The 22,782-nt window shown below is 43.2% G+C and overlaps 1 protein-coding gene across 5 annotated transcripts in view; it reads right to left on the reverse strand.

The window, feature by feature from the left end:
* Window positions 1-22,782, reverse strand: part of SNX9 (sorting nexin 9) — an 86,556-nt gene that overhangs the window by 1,960 nt on the left and 61,814 nt on the right. For all 5 annotated transcript variants that reach the window (XM_018567196.1, XM_018567195.1, XM_018567194.1 and 2 more), the window contains exons 11-18: window positions 22,102-22,232; window positions 16,342-16,445; window positions 12,020-12,123; window positions 10,244-10,321; window positions 9,343-9,419; window positions 4,636-4,725; window positions 1,867-1,981; window positions 1,670-1,761 (exon numbers count right to left, since the gene is read on the reverse strand). In XM_018567196.1, coding sequence (XP_018422698.1) covers window positions 1,670-1,761; window positions 1,867-1,981; window positions 4,636-4,725; window positions 9,343-9,419; window positions 10,244-10,321; window positions 12,020-12,123; window positions 16,342-16,445; window positions 22,102-22,232 — 791 coding nt within the window. The remainder of the gene's footprint in view (window positions 1-1,669; window positions 1,762-1,866; window positions 1,982-4,635; window positions 4,726-9,342; window positions 9,420-10,243; window positions 10,322-12,019; window positions 12,124-16,341; window positions 16,446-22,101; window positions 22,233-22,782) is intronic.

Consider the following 22,782-nt stretch of genomic DNA (forward strand, 5'->3'; position numbering starts at 1 on the left):
TATTTTTAAAACCCCCCCCGCCCCCCCAAAAAAACAAGCAGTGTTAGTACCTCAATTCAACCTGGTACCAGCCACTTGTAGTCTCTGTACAGCAGGGCTGGAGTGTGAGAGGATGAAGCAGTACAAGGAGACCATCAACTGTGCTGCAGTACAAGAAGCATACTGACAGAATGAGACAGCAGAGTGGCAGAGAGATAAGCTCATCACTGTGCTGCTTCTCCTTTCACTGTCCAGTCATAGACTGGGGTGGGTCCAGGATGACCTGGGTTTAGAGGAAGTGGATTGAATGATGGTTGCCATCAAACCATATGTAGCAGCAGAATAAAGTACTGTGGCAAGAATCTCTAGGTTGAAGGTAAATATTGCAGTCAAAGCTGGCTTTGTTATTTAATCTTTTAATGGGCTATTTAATAGTTTGGTTTTAAAGCCTGTAATGCATAGGCAGATGCCCATCGATATGGCAAAGATTCAGAGCTTCATTTATCAAAACTCCAACAGACAGATGCTGTTCACGCACTGGCCCCCTAGATGATGGTGATGCGTATATGAAATTCCTATGCTCGTTAGCACCACCTAGGGGCACTAGTGCTGAACAACATCCATCTGGCTATACACCAGATGGAGTATTTATACATTACAGGCATTAACCACTTGCTGTCCGGGGCATTTTCTTACTATTTGCACACACCTTTATTATTATTACAGGTATTTATATATATATATATAGTGCTGACAATTTACGCAGCACTTTACGTAGTTGCACATTCTCATCAGTCCCTACCCTCAAGGAGCTTACAATCTAAGGTCCCTATCTCAAATGCATACAGGGATAATTTTTAGACAGGAGCCGCTTAACCTTCTAGCATGTCTTTTGGGTTGTGTACAGACGCCGGATCGCTTGTACATTAACAGCAATCGTCTGCTGTTAAAATCAGTACCAAGAACACGGCTGCTGCAGCAGCAGCCGTGTTCTTGTTTTAACCACTTTAACGGGCCGCCGTCTATAGACGTATTGCGGCCCGGAAGTGGTTAAAGCCAGAATAACGAGATAATAATGAAAAGCATATTAAAAGATAAAAGAAACCCAGTAGGTCTTTCAGAGTACTTGTTAAATCATGGCCTTCAAAGTAAGAGTTTTACACATGAAATGACCCTCCAATGCCCTGTACAATATGCAGTGATCAGTGAAACAAACCCTTTGTTTGCATCCATGTATGACTAGTGGATGTAACATTTACTGCTTATTAGCATACCCTGCCTCCCTATCGCTCACTCCATTAATCTCAGCTATCTGCAGCAGTTATGGCATTGTGCTTTAAGCTGGCCATACAGCAGGACCAGGCCCGTATAAGTGCCTAGACCCCAACGCTTGACATTTTCAATTGACTTTTGTCAAAGGCCTCGGGGATTCTGACAGCGGCACACCCATCACTGTCAGAATACAAAAGCTCAGTGGGGGGATTCCCTCATCCACGCTAATAGGGGAGTTTGGTATGGTTGTATGGCTTGCTTTACTACGGCGCCTTAGAAGATTACACAGATTGAAAAGCTTGTGATGAGCTCTTGGTACAGAGTCTGTGATGGAAGACGTATATTCAATAAACAGTCATGAAGATATACTATTCTACTCACTTTGCAGGGGCAAGAGTAAAGTGATCTCATGTCTTACCATCTCATAAAACTGTATCTGCTGCTCCAGGTACAAGCGAATGACACTGTTGTAATCGTAAATTCGATTAGTATGGAAATGATTCATTTCAGCTGAGTGAGACATGAAAAGAAAAGTTCAATAAGCCAGAACCATAAACTCGGATAACAAGTCAATGGTCATCAGTTTAATGATTGCTTAACGCATCAATTCATTACCTTGAAGTGCATATGACATTGTGCTTACTCGCTTCACCATGTTTATCTTGTCCTGTTGCGTTATTTTACTAGTAGCCACCAATTTATCACTTTCCTTCACCTTGTCAATGGCTGCCTACAATAACAAAACAAAAAATGCAGAAAAGGGACCTTTCAGTTCAGTGGCAAAATTCCGCACAACCTGCACATTTTAACCATCAAGTACAGTACCTGTTGACCTGCTAGGAATGCACCGAGTCCAAGAAAACTAGGAGGGTTAATTAGAATAATTGTGTTAACGCAGGCAGAATGCGCAGGACACTGGGGAACACTGCATTTCTGGCAGGATCAACAGGTATTTGGATATAGATATAACAAAACACTTTCAATGATTTACCAGACCACAAGAAGGAGAAATGAGAAGTTCATTATTATAGTTACATACACTTTATTTCAGTGCACTTGCAGAACAGAGCATATTTATTTTTTTCATTTTAATGCACATCACTGAAACCCATACAATAACATTTGTTTCAAAGACAAATTATAAAAGTTACAGTATACAACTGTAAACCATTTTGCTTACTACAATGACTGTGAAACATAATGGTGGGTCGGTAAGGCAACGGCAAACCAAAGGCAGATGTGAAATGAAGATTCCCCCCACTTCTCTTTGCCAGTAGGGGTCAGTGACCTCATGCGACATGGAAATTACAGGAGAACACTCGTACCATCATGAAAGTATTTTGCCAATTGTTTCCAGTGTGGTATAGGAACAAGTTAAGGATTTGTTTTTGAGGTTGAACTCTAGGCAGATATAATTATCGCTTTTATTGCTGGCCTTGCAGAAGAATTCATTAAGTCAGTAACGGCAAATGTATTTTTCCTCAACCTCTGACACTTCCATATAGCCTACACTGCTCCCTTCCTCTCCCCTCCTGGCCCAGCAGGTGTGTGGCTGCTGCCTGTATAGCCTCCAGATCTCTGTGAGCAGGGGGCCTGTACAGCAGAGATGGAGGGTGAGAGGAAGAAGCAACAAATGAAGCCAATCAGTTCATGCGCTGAAAATGCCAACTTCACTTAGGGCTTGTTCACACCAAGCGCGTTCCAGGAGCAGAGCAGTTACAGACCGGATCAAAACTGCGTCCATTGTATTCCAATGGTATTTTGGGCTCTAGTCCACACCGCAGCAATCAGTTCCAGTGCATGTAAAAAAAACTGCAGCAAGCCCTATTTTACCTGCTCTGGAACACATGCAAACGCATCATAAACGCATGCAAACACCCTGAAAGCCCATTCTAAACTAACAAAAATGGCCCAGAATGCATCAAAAACGCAGTATAACACACGGCAATGCGTGTGCAGAAACTCATGCAGACCTGGTCTGCATTTGGTGTGAACAAGCCTTTAAAGTGACACTAAACTCAGGAGTTAAATTGAAAAGTGCATTCAGGGCTTGTTCACACCAAATGCAGACCAGATCTGCATGAGTTTCTGCACACGCAGTGCAGTGTGTTTTGCCACGTTTTTGACACGTTCAGGGCTGTTTAAAAAAAAAAAACGGGCTTTCAGTGCGTTTTTGATGCGTTCCAGAGCAGGTAAAATAGGGCTTGCTGCAGTTTTTTTTACATGCTCTGGAACTGAACGCTGCGGTGTGAACAAGAGCCCAAAATACCATTGGAATACATTGGACGCAGTTTTGATTCGGTCTGTAACTGCTCTGCTCTTGGAACGCGCTTGGTGTGAACAAGCCCTCAAGCACCTTAACTATTAACAAAATGTGTCTTATTTGTGTATCACTCGGCTGTAGATCCTCAAACCATCTCTGAATTGGTGCTGACGCTGCCCTTCCTTCTGAAGGGTGGCTACTTCTGTTCCCCATGGTCCCTGTGTATGTTGTTAAGTAGACACAGTTCTAAACTAAAGACTACTGTATAATCTCAATACAAATGAGTAAACTAAAGCTGAGATTGTAGTCCATCACAGGAGTGAGCTTGAAGCAATGGCTAATTTACAACACACATCAAATTGATTTGAGGATCTACCGCTGAGTGATACAGAAAATAATATACATTTTTGTTAATAGTTAAGGTACTTGAATGTACGTTTATGATTTAACTCCTGAGTTTAGTGTTGTTTTAATGCATACTTTTCCTAGGTCTATGGCTCAGAGACAATCAGGAAACCAACAGCTGCAGAAGATGAACAATGACCATTTCTGCTATGATAGGTTTATTTTAAAAGGAAAACTATGGGGTCAGGGCTTTTCCCCATAGTTCTCCTAAGGGTAACGGGAGGACACAAACTAGCGTCCTCCCGTCACCCTAAGCTCAGTATACGGAGACGCGCAGCTGGAACGGATCCCGACAATTCTTTCTGGATCCACCCAGCTGCGTGAGTGACAGCTGGCTCTGCCTATCTAGAATGAAAATCACTCGCCTCATAATTCTCCTTTAACCTTCACATTTGTATCTTTTTAGCAACTAAGGAAAGCCTCACTGCAGAAACTGACATCCTCAGCAGCCTGTGGATCCATGTTTGCACTTGCTATCATGGAAGCCAATGGTTCTTCATCTTGGTAATAGTCCATGGTTGCATCAAAGTTTCCAGACAGAACATTGTCTCATATAAGGTGTATTTTAACACCCTGTGTTTGGTTTTACCAGTTATGAGTGAACAGAGTAGTTCATATACAACATGTGGCTTCATCTCAATCTTAAATGGATGTAACACATAAAAAGTTCAAGTCTGTTTCTCATTTCCATAAAAACAGAAATACTTCAAAAGCACCTTGTGAGCAGAAATGATGTCTGGAAAGCAGCTCAGGAAGCCTTTGTACTCGTGATTGGTTTCCATCAAGTAATGAAGATCTTTCCTTGGCTGGAAAACACACATAACATAGAAAACTGAAGTTTAGAAAATGTTGTTTTTCGGCTACTATATAAAAACGATTATCACATACACTGTATTAATCAGAAACACACAAACTCTATATAAATGTGCCAACAGCTTCAAGAGACTGTACATTGTTTGCTTCAAAAGGAGATCTGATCTGTTGTAGCAGATTTATACCCAAAACGGATTGATTTTCAATATGATATCATTAACGCTTTAAAAACCTTTCCATGAAACTGGTCACCTACAGGACTTTTAAAAAAAATCTGCAAACCTGCAAAAGCTAGCCACTTTTAAAGTCCTTAACCCCTTTATGACTGAGCTAGTTTTTAGTTTCTGTTCCTAAATGACTGACACATCATCTACGTCGGGATCCGCTCCGGCCTCGGCGTCTCAGTAGACCGCGAGCTGTAGCTCGCGGTATACTGAGCTTAGGGTAACGGGAGGACGCTAGTTTGTGTCCTCCCGTTAACCTAAGGAGAACTATGGGGAAAAACACTGACCCCATAGTTCTCCTTTAAAGTCGCCTTTCTCAAGCCGGGTGCCTTCTGGCTTCCTCAGGGGTGCCTCACAATTTTGTGGTAGTGATGCTGTGATGTGAAGGGGGGAATGAAGACTGATGTGAATGGAACTCAGATGTGAAAGGGGAACTCAGATGTGAAAGGGGAACTCAGATGTGAAAGGGGAACTCAGATGTGAAAGGGGAACTCAGATGTGAAAGGGGAGGTTCTGATATGAAAGAGGGGCTTCTGATGTGAAGGGGGGGGGTCTTGCTTTGAAGGTGGCACTTCAATGTGAAGGGGGAAACCCACTTTGTCTATTTTTGTGTGGAATCCCCCTTAAAATCTATGACCTTTTAGAGTGAGGTGCCTCAAGATTTTGCATACTTTTAAAGAGGCGCCATGACTGAAAAAAAAGTTGAGAAACACTGCCTTAAAGCTTATTTCCACTTTTGCAAATTTGAGAACACACCCTACTATATGGTTATATGTTCCTCTTCACTCAGCATAATGAAAAATACATTTAAAAAATATAATTTCTTACTTTAAGATGTTTCGCCCATTGTGCAGACTGCAGGCTATTCTGAAGTTTTAAAGGAAGCCTGTGCCCATAGAAAGACCAGGGACACAAAGGGGGAATTTATTAACATAATTGCGACTGTTTGAACTCGCATGGGATACATTTATGTTTCTAGTGTAATGTTGTTCGTAAATTAGATTAAATAGACTCCAGGAAAGAAGACTTAACTCCAGGGAAAAAGCTTAACTGCTCCTTCTCGAAGAAGTGGTCATGGGAACTTCTTAATTTGCAAATGTTTTGTTAGGTGATGCTCCAGTTTCAGGCAGCCGCAGGACAAGCGCAGATGTAAATCAGTTGCGAACTGTCACAAAACACTTGCAATCAGGAAAATAGCGCACGCTCAGGGCAAAACAGGAGCTGCTAAACATATTTGCGCTTAAAAAAATAGGATAAAACAGATTTAACCCCTTGTTAGGACTGACAGTGTTCAAATCTATTTACAACTGATAATGAGATCTGCCAGCACAAAGAAGCTGTCACAGGTCGGCTCTATTGATCGGGAAGTGAGCAGAAATATGCAGCTGGTCCGCTCACTTCCCTATCGTCTCCCTGCAGTGAGCAGTGACAGTCAGTCAACGCTCCCCGCAGAGATTCCCCTCCCCGATCCTCCAGCGTTGAGGGGAGGGGGTGGGTACAGCTGGCTCTGCCTCTAGATAGGCAGAGCCAACTGTCACTCACGCAGCTGGGTGGATCTCAACAGTATTGTCAGGATCCGTCCCGGCAGCAGCGCTCTCAGTATATCATGGGCCCGCGATATACTGAGCTTTAGGTCACGGGAAGAGGTTAGTATATGTCCTCCTGTGACTCAAAAGAGAACTATGGGGAAAAACACTTACCGCATAGTTCTCTTTTAACCTGCCACCATCCACATAAAACTGAATCAGTCTTGGGTGGACGTACTTATTTTAAAGCAGCTACGTATTTTATAGCAGCTATCGTATCAAAACGCTATAGTGCTTCTTACCTCTTATTTGTATGAAGTGCCAGTGGCAAAACAGAAAGAAGACATAAATAAAACATAGCTATAAAGTGCTAAGGCAAACTGTAGTGCAGATGACACATGAGATACCAAACCTAAATTCAGTGTATGTTTGATGACATCTTTTACTATGCAGTAAGGGCAAAAAGACAACATTAAACCATAGCATACCCCACAGTCTTTAGTTGTTGAAGGGACTCTTAAAAAAGCAAAACACCAATGTGGTTAGTCTTTAATGGGTGCAGTCATGTACCCTATGCTACAGAATAGGTTTATCTTTACTGTGCCAGGTCTAGTATATAGTCCGTGTACCCATCGCACTCAGAACCGCTGCTCCATGAGATAAAAGTGGGTGCAGCAGGTGTCAACGGGTGGCTTCCGTGAAAGTATAAGTAAAGGATGGACACCGGCACTCCAAAGCAAATCCAGTACATCTATTTATTCACGTACTTGTTGCGAATGCAAAACACAAGATACAATGTTTTCGGGGTCTCACAGGATCCCCTTCATCAGGCAAACAAGAGGTCTAGTATATGGTACACGAGTCAGACAATTTCTGCTTTGAGCAGAGGTTTAGGGTGTAAAATGTCATCAATACCTCTGACCTCCCCATGACCAGTGCCCTTGTCATGGGAAGAATTGGGGTCAGCTGGGGTTTTAGCTGTTTTTTCAGCATTTACTACAATGGACTATCACTATTCTCTGTCCATGGTAAAGTAGGTTTTAAGCATGGAGCTGAACTATTACGCTCCTAGCCCAATCATGGAAAGCAAGCAGTTCGTAAAAGCCTGTTTATTTATGGATAACACTATACACCTATATGCACTTGCTTGAAGTTCTGCACATTCCATGCAAATGCACATACATAGCCAAAAACTGGCTAATGTGCATGCAAAATAAAGTCTATGCTATTACCAGCATAGATCTACAACCCGACACAAAAATCTGGAAATAAATCCTTCTGGGATTTCCACTGCTGATATTAGGTGCTTGAATCCCGTTGCTTGTGACTCAAAAAAGACCCATGTCGAAACGCGTAGTGGACTGGCTGAAAGCTATGCATACCGATTATACTGGTAAAAGTTAATCTGATCGCCAGATATGTAAAAGATTCTATCGAATTAAGTCCGGTACATTTGTGTTTTGCTATCTAAGTAAATAAACTGAATTTGCTTCCAGAGTTTGGTTAAAGGATCCAAAAGGTGGAGCTATTGTTTTATGTAATTCATGAATTTCAATTGAATAAACGGTTTCTGTTGGTGCAATTGTGCCATACCCCCAGTATTCAATTTGATGCATGAAGACTATGACCATGATCGGTTTTATATTGAATAGAATAAAGTATGGACTTGGTAATGATATATAGAGTTGCTGATTGTATCTTTTTGCCGTTTGTTGAAGGAAACCAGAAGATATTTGATTGTAAGCTCATTTGTAGCTGCGGGTGAAGATGTGTGTTCATGGTCTGCTTATCTATCCCTAGCCCATATGGTTGTTGGTTTTTTTTCTTTAAGGAAAGCTGTAATGGTTTTGGTCAATTTTAGATTGTAAGCCCTCACGGGCAGGGCCCTCCTTACCATCTTGTCTTGAATTGTATTGTAATGTCTTCCTTATATATTGTAAAGCGCTGCGCAAACTGTTGGCGCTATATAAATCCTGTATAATAATAATAATCTTATTTTCACAGTTTGTTTTAAAACTGGTTTTAACTATATTTTAATGTATATAAAACATTTGTTATGTAGATAAACATGTAATACATGACAGAGTATTTCAGAGAACTACATGTTTTCTAAGGAGACAGCACAGCAGCAGATATCGCCTTTCAGGTAGGTTGTCTCTCAGGGAAATCTTGGACAAAGACTAATTCACTTGTAAGTATAAACCTGAGCTTGAGCTACTGAACACTGTAAACAATGGGCTTTTACAACATTCACTAAGGAGATAGAGAAAAGATGTAAAAAGGAATCTAAAGCCCCACCTGCTGCCTCAAAAGCAGAATGTTAACATGCAACACTTTATATTTATTTAACCAAAAAAATGTTAGCCCTGACCAAATTAAATAAAGAAAAATGTACAAAATCACTGTACAATCCCTGTAAATCAGATTTTACCCACAAGGAACAATTGTGTTTTATCAAGCTGGCAGATGATCAAATCTTCTGTAGTCCAGTCAAAAACAGAAATCAACATTTAGTGGACTGGACTTCATTATGCTAGACACATGAATGCATGGTAAATAGGGGGGAGGTGAGTAAGGGATAGAGCGCACACCTTTAGTCTGCAAAGAATTGATGGATATATTAGCCAATAGTGTGTGAGGAAAAAGGGGGGCCTCTGTACAGATTCATGAATAGTGTTTGGTGTTTTTCACTAGTTCTGATTAAGGGAGGAAAAGCAGAGAAATGCTGAATTTGAATAAAAGGCTTGCATTCCAGATTCCAATCCAGATAACATTTCAAATAAAAATATTTCCATTCCATAAACTGCTGATGGTGCGTTATCTACCCTGCAGTTACATACAGCATAAGGTCCAGTTTTACCTGCTCTTCCACCATGGTGGCTATTGCTTCATATGTTTTCCCTGCTTCTGTGATAGCATTGTTTAAATCTGTTTCACCTATTAAACAAAAAAGATCAGTAAAGAGATCACTTATGTTTATGAAACAATGTTCTGGATATGTGAATTAGTTCCCACCGATCTGGTTGGCAACATTTCAAATGAAAAACAATGCTTTCTAACTCACGTGTAAGGCTTCATTCACATGGGACATACAGTACACCAGCAAGAACCAGCGTAATTCTGCTGCTGGGATCACACGTGTGTGCGAACAATCATAGCCAGGACACCTGTACAAATCAATGACTGACAGCAGCCATGGCCACTTATGTGTCCTTAATCATCTGTAACCGCTCAATGTGGGGCTACATGCAAACAGCCATGGCTCCTTTTAGCCTGTCATGGGTATGTACAGGATTCTTGGACATGACTGATCACATAAACCTGTAATCCCAGAATTATTTCACACAAGCCTGCACATTCATACAGCGTGCACTCCCGTACAGGAACCAGATCCCAGGAGGGACAGGTGTTGCATGTGCTTGCATGCAAAAGCCTGTACCTTCCTATGGGAGGACACTGTCTGCGTCCAAGTTCAGGCACCCACACGGATGTGCAGGTTGGGGTCTGCGTATAACTTTGTGTAACTACATGCAACCGCATCCTCCCATGGAATTACATGCAGCACCTGGCCCTCCCCAGATCTGGTCCCTGCATGTGTGTGCATGTCGTACGGATGTGCATGCACGTGTGAATGACCACTTTTGCTGATGCTTGCTGGTGTATGGCCCTGTGAATGAAGCCTTAAACACAAGTTCTAAGTATGAAAAACAGCCACATAAACACAAAACACTAAAGACATGAATTACTACAAAACACGGTACCTTGATAGCCGCTGGAGCTGAAAACCAGTGACAAATTCTGCAAAGCTTTTCCTATCTTCTGATATTCTTTGGGCAGTGCTATTTAGAAACAGAAGCAACATTATAACTTGATTTTAGAATTGATCATTCATCTCGTTTACCCCTATATCACAACACAGACCTAACCAGAGCAAACTACTATTATGAATTAAAATATTCATTTACAAGCTTTATTAGGGACGTAATTCATTTATGTAGATGTGACTAATAATATGTGAGTCATCAGTTAAAACCTTGTATATAGTTATAACACAAATACAATTTTGTATTATTGTACTACAGTAATATTGGACACTAATATGCTCCGTTTTTGCTGTGTGCAATTGAAGGCAGTCCACCCACTTACGATAAAAGTGCACACACATTCATAAAATGTGCATTTATTATTTTTTGCATTGGAGCCAGTAAAGCATTGCAACCGCGATCATTGGATTGTATGTGCAATGCTCTGGCTCCTACAGACCCTTCCTTCCAGCCCCTGTCCATAAAGAAAAGTCTAGACTTTCAGCTAGGGGACGAGAGGAAGTATGAATGGACGTCACTAAACTGTTCCCATGGAGAACTACAAGTCCCTCTGCTATGGTGACAGACAGGAATTGTAATTTCTCCATTCACAGATGCTGTCAAAGGATTTGTGAATGGGTGACATGGGTGAAGATTTAAATCGTACTTCCCTCCCTGTGATACCAAGACAAGAGATTAAGATTATAAGTGTCACAGCTACAGTTGGGCTTTTAATATACAGCAAATAGTGGTAGCCAACCCTCATTTGCACGAGTAACATAATTTGAAAGAGATACTGTACATGGGCATATTGCTGAGGAACATCAGCCCTCTGTATGAAGTGGTCCTTTGATGCCACAATGGAAGACAGTGATTGCACTGGAAAGCACTTTGATAAAAGTTTTCACCGTGCACATACTTATGCTGCAATCAGAAAAAGCAATGCCTATGAAAACTGGAGAAAAAGCAAATACATGTGTTGCATGCAGCAACTTCTCAAGTGCCGCCACTATTTTCTAGTACAGGTTAGCAAACCTATAGGGCCAGTACACCTAAAAGTGATATCTTGGTTAGAACTGTAGTCAGAGACTGGCTTCTTTTATGTTTTCAATACTCTAACAATAAGGTACCCCTGTCGTAATTCAGAACTGTCCACGTTGAAGTTCTTGTCCACTTTTTAATGCTCTTCTTGTTGCCTTTTCCATAATAGAAATGTCATTAAAATTCCAATAAGTAGAGTAGGAACACCTAACAATGATCATGGCAGGTGTGCCGACCGAAGAACTCAAGCTTAAAAGGTTAAAGTTTTAGGTTAAATACTTTTGCAGCATTGACCAAACTCAAATATAAATTTTGAGTGAACTAAACCTTTATGCTAACAACGTGCTTGATACTATAGGTCAGGGGTAGCCAAACTCCGGCCCTCCAGCTTTGGTGAAACTACAAATCCCCTGATGCATCTCTCTCTGGGAGTCATGTCTGTGGCTGTGAGAATCTTGCAATGCCTCATGGGATTTGTAGTTCCACCACAGCTGGAGGGCCGAAGTTTGGCTACCCCTGCTATAGGTACTTCCATTTTTGTTAACTAGATTTTATATCAACCCTAGTGACAGTCATCTAAAAGGCCACACAGAAGAGAGGCATGTCTAGCATACAATTACAAATGATTTCTTGCATTACTGTTATTGATTGAAAACATGCAAATAGTAGTGCAACATGTTAAGCGTAACATACGTCCTGTGCACCGTTTCCAGTGCTCCTGGCCCACGTTGAGCAAATCCTTCACACCATCATCCATGGCTCTGGTGAACCTGCCGACTGCTTCACACTTCTGTTCTCTGTATGGCATAAAAACAGCAGATTACAACAGCATTTTACATTTTCACAGGATGAATGTTCAGCTTTTTTCCTATACAGAGGTATCCATTGCACAAAAATTGCCCTCCTTCATCATTACTACACCAGTAAAGCATACGTAATAAGATGGGCTAATTAGTATGAGGAAACATGGCATGGAGAAACAGTGCGTCATTTAAACCGTCCTACAGCTGTCAGATGCAGTTAGCTACCAACATAAAAGCTCCACTTCGGAGATCTTGTACTGAAGCAGAAAGGAGGCTTTGTTTAGGTTTTATATCTGTAGTTTTCCAGTGGTTTAAATGTCAGTCTTTTCGACTGGGCCGCTTGTTACTGTGAAAGCCACATAAGAAAGGACACTGCAAAGTATCTTCAGAGGCATTGATAAGATAGACCACAGATCATGAACAAGGAGTAAAAACCCAAAGCAACCAGTGTTCTGTTTACTGTACCGTTCATAAGTGTATGAGCAAAACATTTGTTGGATAGAGAAGGAAAAAGTTAATATTCCTGCAAGTTAATTTTTTTGTCGTCATTGACAGAGGTGTCCTCGTCGGATGATTTCCCATCACCTCTTGTTCTGTATAATTTGGGCCTTTTTATTACTTCATGTCTCAGTGACAATGGTCATAGAAATGGTAAGTCTACCCAAATATACATGTGCTCTGCTGCATCCAATACTTCTAACTAGGGATGCACCGGTGTTTTGGTATCGAGTACGAGTACTGATATTTTTTTCGGTACTCGCCGATACAGAATACAGAGTAACGGAAGTCCCATTCAGGAAGCCAGGCGGCGTGTAATGACTCGCCACCAGGCTTCCTGATAAGCCGGGAAGCGTGTAAAGACTCGCCACTCGGCTTCCCAATTAGCAGGGAAGCCGCCCCCATGCTTCTTGTCACTAGGTGACGAGAAAGCATGGAGCCGGCTCTCTGGCCAATCAGGAAGCCGGGCGCTGTGTACTGACGCGGCGCCCAGCTTCCTGATTGGCCGGGAAGCCGGCTTTATGCTCCCTCATCATGAGGTGAGGAGGGAGCATGAAGCCGGCCTCCCGACCATTCAGAAAGACGGGTGCCGCATCATTACGTGGCAGCCCATCATTACACGCTGCCCGGCTTTCTGAATGGCCAAGAAAGCCGGCTCCATGCTCTCTCGTCACAAGTGACGAGAGAGCATGGAGCCGGCTTCCCGGCCAATCAGGAAACCGGGCAGCGTGTAATGACGCGCTGCCGACTTCCTGATACCGGAAGTATCGGGCCAGGCATCGGAGCATTTGGGCGAGTACGAGTACTCACAAATACTCGGCATTGGCACTAGTATCGCTATCGGTGCATCCCTACTTCTAACACAGCAATTCTTACCTGTTGGACTTCACAAGTGCATGCACCCATAGCTCAGCTACAGCCTTTTATAAACTACGACATATTAATATTAACTGCAGGAATCATTGATTCAAGGAGAATTCATAAACAAGGAAACATTAACCCAAATGTTATTTTCAAGACTGCAGAAAAATAATTTAAAGTGTGACTCCAGCCTATTTTATTTTTGGACAGAGTAAGGAAGGGTTAGGGCAGGCAACTTTGGCACTCCAGCTGTTGTCGAAATACAAGTCCCATGAGGCACTGCAAGACTGACAGCCGTAGGCAAGACTCCCAAATGCAGAAGCATGATGGGCATTGTAGTTTCAGCACAGCTAGAGAAGATTTCAATGCACTTCCGGTCCTCAAAGACACAACAGAAAGCAAGTGGGAATCTCCCTAAAAAAGGTGCACATCCCATCTCTGACAGTTGCCAATGGAACAAGTTTTTAAACTGGATGATATCTCCTCTACTTTTGTTCTGGTGACAACCATAACATTTTGTATATCCCATCACTTTCTCTCCCAAAGAAATGGTCCCCAAGACAAATAGTGAGGTGCATTCTTGCCAACAGAAACACTGACTGCAACAAAAAGCTGACATAGGTTCTAACCCCTCTAAATTGTATCCAAAAACTTGGCTGGAGTTATACTTGAAACATATTAGTACACACCAGGCTGAAAGTAGTTTTTTTTCTTTCTAGTGAAGATTGTGTAACAGCTATTTTTATACTTTGTGTATCTGAGTTTTGGTCCTGTTCCACAAGGTCTTAAAACCTGTTAGGATAAATCTGAAAACAGGAACTCAGAGTTAGCACACAGCAGGCTTGCTGAATGAGATGCTAGCTACAGCAAATGGGAAGATAAACAGGAAATTCTGGAATTCCTTAAAATGGTGTTATGTCCGATGATAAATGTAGCACTACGTCCTGTCACCAAGGTCACTGAAACAAATATTTGAACAATATTGTTTGAACACCATGAAAGGTTAAGTTATCATTTACCATATACTACTATAAAAGCTCTTTCACCTTAAATTGGGCCACTGCGTTTCACCATACAGTGTTTATTGTATACTTCCCTTCTACTATATTGCCTCTTCTGTTACCCCATTTCCACCCATCACAAACTTCAGCTGCAGTCAACACACGTCACGTTTACATAACACAGCTCTGCAGCTGCTCAATAAATGTTAAAATCCAACTGAACCTTCAGTTTAAGTTGCCTAAATACATTCAAGCATCAAAACAAAGTCTTACTGTTTGTTTTCTTTGGAAAGCAGCTACAGCCAGAGTAGAACAGCCTGTCCCCTGACAGCATGCTGTAGAGAAGGACCCTTGTTCTATGTGATAGTAGCGGTTTCTCTGCAGGTCCCCGGTTGAGTCAGCGCTAGAGCTCTCCATTCAGCAAAGCCCATGCTCTCTGCTGGTTCAGAGTTCTAGCTCTGAGTTAGCAGAGGGTGTGTCGGACCTCTGCAGAGAAAGCACTGCTTCTACACAAAACTCAAGAGTCACTTGCTACAACATGCTGGCAGGCGATAGGCTTTTCTACTTTGGACATGGCTTCTTCCTAAACAAAGTGAACTGTAAGATTTTGAACACCTTTTGTTCTTGAAGTATTATGTGGTTTTAAAGAAGAACTCCAGGAAATGTTATTAACCCTTGCAGTGGGGCTACCCCGCACTGCAAGGGTTAACTGCTTGTTTGTGTCTAGGTTAAAAAAAAAACAACACAAAGTTAGACTCACCCGAAGCTCCGAGCCGGCTTCTTCTTAGAGCCCAGTCACACCATCAAGAGTGTGTTCCAGTGCGTACGGCCTCTGGAACGCAACCCGGCCGGCTCACTTTGTTTTGGGGCGGTGCATTGAACTCAATGGCACCGAAGCCACGCCCCCTGCCCGTGGTGCAGATGCCGTCACATGCATGAAGCATTTTTTACAGATCGCACTGGACTGGAACCCAGGCACTAATGTGCCACGCGTTTGGTTGCTGGCGATCGAAACGCGGGCGCGGGGGGCCTGGCTTCGGTGTCATTGAGTTTAGTGCTCCACTACACCCCCTCCTACCCCAAAACAAAAGTGAGCCGGCCGGGTTGCGTTCTAGAGGCCGATTGTATTGGAACGCACTTTTGATGGTGTGGCAGGGCCGTTAGACCGGTCCTTCAAATGTCTCTGCCCTTTCTCTGCAGTGGTCTAAGGTCCCATAAATCATCCAGGTCTATACAGAGTGTATAGACGTGAGGCCGCTGAGGAAGATTACAATGCTGCAGGGAGTGGGAGACAGACTGGAGGGAGCGCTGACACAGTTGGCCGGCTCAGAGCTTCGGGTGACCATCTTTGTTATTTTAGCACCTAGACAGAAACAAGTACTTAACCCTGGTAGGGTGTTTGGGGTAGCCCTACTGCAAGGGTTAATTTGAAACAAAAAAACAGAGCTGTTCTTTAGAAAAGAAAAAGTATAGCAAGGCCTAAGGAACTTCCCAATATGAACAGAATACTATTAAAATGCTGGGGGACCACACTATGAGGCTTCAAACACTGGTAAAATGCTGCCTTTTCTTACCAGACCCTAGAACAGAGTGTGTTGGTGAGAACTGAAAAGAATGTACTTTTTATTGTCCATGCATCTTGTGCATATAAACCATAAAGGGAAAGGCAGAGAGAATGACCCATCAAGACTGTTAAAGAGATAGTAACAAACATCTGTTCTACAGATAAGAGCATGGAAGTCTTCAGTTATGGCATTGTCTTTGGCATGTAATCACAAATTGCAGATTTCTCCTTGCTACGTGAACACAATATATATTATAAGGTAAAAGAAATATTAAAAGTGGTAATTACACTTCTGTCACATCCAGTTCAGGAGCTTCTGGCTCTATTGTGGAAAATATCATACCGCCAACCAGTTCATCCTTTTCTGCTTTTCTCTTGCCGATCTTCCACTCCTACCAAAATAGGGAAACACACAAATATTAGGGTAAATACAGGGCAATTACTCAAATGACACTGTACATTTCTCATGACATCCAAGCTTAAAGTGGACCTATCATCAGTTATATGTTTAATATGCTAAAGCGGAAATAAAGCCCTGATTTGCAAAACTTGCGAGCAGGAAGGATTGTTATTGCAGAAAAGACATACTTCCTTCTTTGCAACATTCTCTGCATGTGCAGCTCAGTGTACATCCTCGGCCCACATTAAAGTCACAATTCCCCCACCAATGCTGCTTTAAGGACTTACCTTAAATAATGCCTCTTGATCCGATCATCTTCTTCCTTCCATTTGTATTCAGGAGTCCTTCCAGAGCTAGTGCCAGTCTCTGATCCAGCGCAGACTCCTCTGGTGCCACGGTGTCTGTCCGACGTGCACACTCACGGCTGCGTGCATTCACCTTCACTGTGTCTCTTCTCCCTGCCGAAGATCTCTACTGCACATGCACACACTTTTATCCTCTTGCACGACTGCGGAGCGAGCGGCGGAACGTCACGTCACCAAAACTAGCGCTTTCGGGGCCACGCAGGGTCCCCTTCATCAGGCTCAGCAATGACTCATTCATCAGGCTCAATCATTGCTGAGCCTGATGAAGGGGGACTCCGCGTGGCCCCGAAAGCGCTAGTTTTGGTGGCATGACGTTCCAATAAACAAACTCTTTGGACCGCAATACTGGTCGTTGGCTGGTGACATTTATTCATCTTTATACTCTGTGACGGCGCCATCGGCAGGTCACTACAGGCACCCCGCCATTCAACTTTGGTTCTTTCCGGTAAGGAGTGCCACAAGGTATCTCTTGATTTGTCTCAATGTTGTAGCCTGATCAGAGAGAAAGAAGAGACTGAACAAATGTTTTTTTCCTGCCTGCAGCAGATTAATGACCTCAACCTAGACAAATTCCTTGACTGGAGCTCAAGGACAGCTTATTACTGACAAAGTGCAGCTCTTTTGAAAAATGATATGGTTGCTATATATCATGACATGCCAGCAATTTTTTAAAGCGGATGTATTGTCATTTAAAAAGATAATGATTCATCTTTTCTGCTTTTGTGAAGTTTACTTTATTTACATAATTAAAATGCTGTCATTATACTGGGGGGAAAAATCAGCTTACCAAACCACAGTATTGTGGTAAGTTATACTGTTGCCTGGATTCAAACACAGTATTAAAATGTAGGTGACCTCCACTAAAGAGTTGGCTACTATTTGTTTGCAAAGGCTGCTTTTGTATGTTCTCTCTCTCTCGGCTATTGTATTCAGGAAGCTGAATACTCGAACAATGACTGTAGTGACTGATATGATGCAGTCACTGTTCTGCCAATAATTTTCCATCCGGCTCAGTCAATTTTTAAATTGGCTTTTGTTGAGCCGGGTGGTGCTGACGGCTTGAATTTTGGCCCATTTAGCAGGAACTGGCTGAAATGCAAGCCCTCTATGGCTAACTTTAGTCATGTAGTCTCCACTCAACACTCTCTAGGCCAGGGGTGCCCATTAGGTAGATCATGATCTACCAGTAGCTCTCAAAGCTGATGCTGGTAGATCACGAAGGGTGTGAATGGCGGCCCCTTTATTCCATTTTGGTATATTTATTTTGCTGTGCACACATGATTACCTATTAGCCCAAGTCTGCTGAGCCAAGCTCCCTGACACCTTTCTGGTGGATACTGGTGGTTCAAGTGCTGCTATGTATTACATCAAAGAATATTCGTTTACACAGCCTGTTGCACTACACTGTTTGCAAAATACAGCAGGGTGAGTCAGGAGAGAGGGTGGCGAGAGACAGACAGGAGAGAGAGCAAGGAGAGACAGCCAGGAAAGAGAGAGAGGAAAGACAGCCAGGAAAGAGAGAGCAAAGGAGAGACAGCCAGGAGAAAAAAATGAGGAATGACAGCCAGGAGAGAGAGAGCGAGGAAAGACAGCCAGGAGAGAGAAGAGACAGCCAGGAGGATGAGCAAGGAGAGACAGCCAGGAGGATGAGTAGGAGAGACAGCCAGGAGAGAGAGAGCGAGGGAGATTTGTTTTTTCGTTGGTAGATCTCATGTCCCTCGTCATTTGAAAAGTAGATCTTAACACAAAAAATTGTGGGCACCCCTGGTCTAGGCAATAGTAGAGCATTTGTGGCTATGTGCAAGTTCTGGAAACACTATGTCCATTGAGCAAGCATGGAATATCATGCTGATGTGATGTGGTCTCACATACACCAGAAATTTAGGATTATTGAGCAACATTGGTAATCTGCTAGGGTAACAGTACGTTTGAAAAACAGTTGAGCTACCAAAAGTGTAGTGACAAGCCAGCTGTAAAATGTCAAAGTCAAAGATTGCCTAAACTGCTGACATAACAAACAGTCCGCCATCTGTGTTTGGGCTACTTTAGATACTGGTAAACAGATCCACTAAAACCTAAACAGCCTCCACTTTTACTGGAAGGACATTGCCAATAAAAGGGTGATTGTTAATTGAATCATCGTCATGAATGGCCTTCATGCTAACATTGGAAGGTCACCTCTCATAGATCATTTGAGGCATATACACTGCTTTGCCCTTATTGGTTAAACTCCCGGAAACCCAGAGGCAGGGCTGTAGCTACCATGGGGCGAGTGAGGCAGTCGCCTCAGTCGCATCTGAGAGGGGGAGTAGCCAGGGCCAGCCTGGCTGTGCCCCCTCGCCCCTGTTATTCAGGGCGCCATTGGCAACAGGGGCGCCAGACGTCCAACACAGCTTCTCCTCGCATTCCTTGCTGCATGGGCAGAGGACTCTGTGTCCTCAATCTCTTTTTCTATTTCAAAAGGGAAATGTCAGAGGTCTGTTTAGACCCCTGACATTTCCTCGAAGCCCACAGAACACACACACACACACGTGCAAAGACCAAATTACCAGAAACTAAAAATGTTTTCATTAGTTTCATCAAAATTTTATGCTATTTGGTGCCGCCATCCTAGAGGTGGGGCGCATGACGTCACATGACGCCGTGCATGCGTGGCATAGGGTGACATAACACGTCTGTTGGGGGGCACAATTTTCTGTTCTTGCCTCGGGCGCAAAAGGAGCTAGCTACAGCTCTGCCCAGAGAATAGCTTTTACTCATCCGAAGCAAGACAAAAAAGAGTAAATTATGGTTTTATTGCCCGCCCCATCAAAGATATCTTCAGCAATGAGGTAATTTGTTTAGAAAAATACTTCATACATTATCATATTGTTGCGTTACTTCAACAACATCATTAAACCCCTGAGCAATTTATCAGTACAATAATTTCCTAAAATCAGAGACCATCTTAAGTGTTTGACAATGTAAAGCTGAACTCCAGACAGATAGAAACAACCTTCATTTAATCCAGCTATGCATTTCTTAAAGAAATAAAGCCCAACCTTAAGGGGGACCCTGAAGATGTAAAAGAAGACAGAAAAAAAGCTGTGGTTGCAATATTCACCTCCCCCCCTCCCAAATAGTAATAGCTTTCAGTCACTGGATGTCCTCAGTCAACAACATAAAGGCCTTTAAAGCTGAACGGCAAGGGTTCAGTGCTCATTTTTGTCTAGGTACAAAAATAACAAAGTTATACTTACCTGATCCTCAGAGCTGGCTTGCTTTTAGACTGTGGTCCCTTACACCTCGCTCCACCTTCACTACAGCAGTCTAAGGTCCTGTACATCACCACATTCAATACACTGTGTATAGCAAGCTGGCTCAGAAGATTGGGCAAGTATAACTTTGTTATTTTTGAACCTAGACAAAAATGAGCACTTAAAAGAGAACTATGAGGTGAGTGAAAATCACTCATCCTCATAGTTCGAGCTGACGTGTGACAATGAAACTGTCACAGGTCGGCTCAATAGATTGGGAAGTGAGCGAACACATACCGTCACGCACTCACTTCTCGATCATGTCCCTGCAGAGAACTGCCAATCACGGCTCCCTGTAGGGATTCCCCCCTTCCCGCTCCGATCCTCCAGCGCTGGGTGGAGGAACGGACGGAGGAGGGGGGCGGGCACAGCTGGCTCTGCCTCTAGATAGGCAGAGCTGGCTGTCATTCACGCAGCTGGGTGGATCTCGACAGCATTGTCGGGATCTGTCCCGGCTGCGGCGCTCTCAACTAGTATATGTCCTCCCATAACCCTTAAGACAACTATGGGGAAAAACACTTACCCCATAGTTCTTTTTTTACTCTTGCAGTGCAAGTGTAAATTATATATATTAAAAAAACAACAACATATAAGTAAAATATTTGCACAAACAGTCTGGCCACCTGCGGTGAAAAATGGAGAGCAAGGCCTGAGAGCAAAAGGGTTAAACGTTTTCTAAAGGTTCCTGTGCCACAGTCTGAGCAGGTGGCAAATATAGATACTATGTAATGTACAAGACTCAAAGTTAAAGGAGAACTATGAGGTGAGTGCTTTTCACTCACCTCATAGTTCTAGCCGACCTGTGACAATGAGACTGTCACAGGTCGGCTCAGTAGATCAGGAGGTGAGCGAACACATACCGGGTTCGCTCACCTCTCGATCCTGTCACGGCTCTATGCCGTGACAGGGGAGGGGCTGGATTCCCCTCTCCGATCTGCCAGCGTTGACTGGCGGAATGGACGGGGGAGGGTACAGCTGGCTCTGCCTCTAGATAGGCAGAGCCAGCTGTCACTCACGCAGCTGGGCGGATCCCGTCGTCTAAGTCGGGTTCCGCTACGGCTACGGCGTCTCAGTATACCGCGAGCTGTAGCTCGTCGTATACTGAGCTTAGGATAGCGGGAGGACGCTAGTTTGTGTCCTCCCGTTACCCTAAGGAGAACTATGGGGAAAAACACTGACCCCATAGTTCTCCTTTAAGAGTGTTAACTTAAAGTGACATTAAACCCTCAGATTTTTTAACATAAAACAATACTGTAATGTGTGCCTTACTGTAATCCATGGTTGTTTCCCTTCTCTTTGCTGCTCTTCCTTTTAAATCCTTATCTCTTCTCATGCTGGGCAGAACTTCTGTTTTGCAGCAGACTGCCTTGTCTCGGACATGGATACATGGTGTCTGTGTGTAGGTTTGCAACCTGGGCCAGCACTACAGGAAGAGGCATTCAGCTGCAAAGGGAAGTTCTCCCCAAACATGAGAAGAGATAAGGATTTAAAAGGAAGAGCAGCAAAAAGAAGGGAAACTACCATGGATTACAGTAAGGCACACATTTACAGTATTGGTTTATGTTAAAACAATCTGAGGGTTTAATGTCACTTTAACTTGTTTAGAGTGAGCCAAATCTGTCTTCATTTGTGTCTCCCACACTCCCCCTCCGAGACTCTGCAGCTCACAGTGAGAGGGTTTCAGCAAAAGACACAGTGCTGCCAATCTAGGAAGACTAGGTGTGACCAGTTGCCTGTCGAATAGCCACATCCCCTGCAACATTCTCATGCCATGGTAGAAGAAGCAGCCACAGCCTACACTGAGACTAACAACTCTCTACTGGTACAACGGGAAAAATGTAGGTAATGATGCAATTGCAATTACTACAGCACATATAATGTTTATTGGGAGGCTATAGTTCTACTGTAAACTAATTCTAGTTCAGTTTTAGGCCCCTAACACTAGAATCCAGTTTAAAATGAAAACAGATCTGCAGGTACTGCATACCTTTTCATCTCGAAAATTTAAAAACTGCTGGAAAACATCACTCTCTGATACAACAGGATGGCGGCACATTCGAGACATCCATCCTTGTAGTCTCTCCATACGCATCTTTATAAATTCTTCTTCAAAACGACCTGTAATGTGCAGAAGAAAAGAAAAACTTTATATAAAGGTTTGCATCCCTATGTAGGCGAGAATGCAAGCTAGCTATATAGTAGGACTATTGTAGCTGAACACATTTTTCATCAATACCACTTTCCTTGGTAGGAATATTGGTGGTAAATAAAAGTGTGCATTTGTAGTAAGCATCAAGCACCATGACAGTTTGAGAGGAGAGGAAGCAAAGCCATTGTAATTAGGGATGCACCGATATATCGGCCGTCGAAACATATAGGCCGAAAATTGCACTTTTGGCTAAATGCCGAAAGTGCCATTTTCCTGCTGATACATCGGCGCATCCCTGCTTTCTTTCCTCTGTTGCTTTCCTCTTGCTCTGTTTCCCAGCGGGGAAGAGAGAAAGTGTGACAGCCGGCCGAGCGCTGCGAGCGGCCAGCGTCTCTCCTCCCACACCGCTCAGCCGCCTATCACAGTCCGGCAGAGCGGTCTGGGGGCGGAGACAGCCCGCGCTGTCACAGGAGGCTGAGCGAGCGGTGTGGGAGGAGAGCTCAGCCTCCTGTGACAGCG

This window comes from Nanorana parkeri, unplaced genomic scaffold (genome assembly GCF_000935625.1).
Source record: "Nanorana parkeri isolate BGI_ZX_2015 unplaced genomic scaffold, ASM93562v1 scaffold1018, whole genome shotgun sequence".
Classification (NCBI taxonomy): Eukaryota; Metazoa; Chordata; class Amphibia; order Anura; family Dicroglossidae; genus Nanorana; species Nanorana parkeri.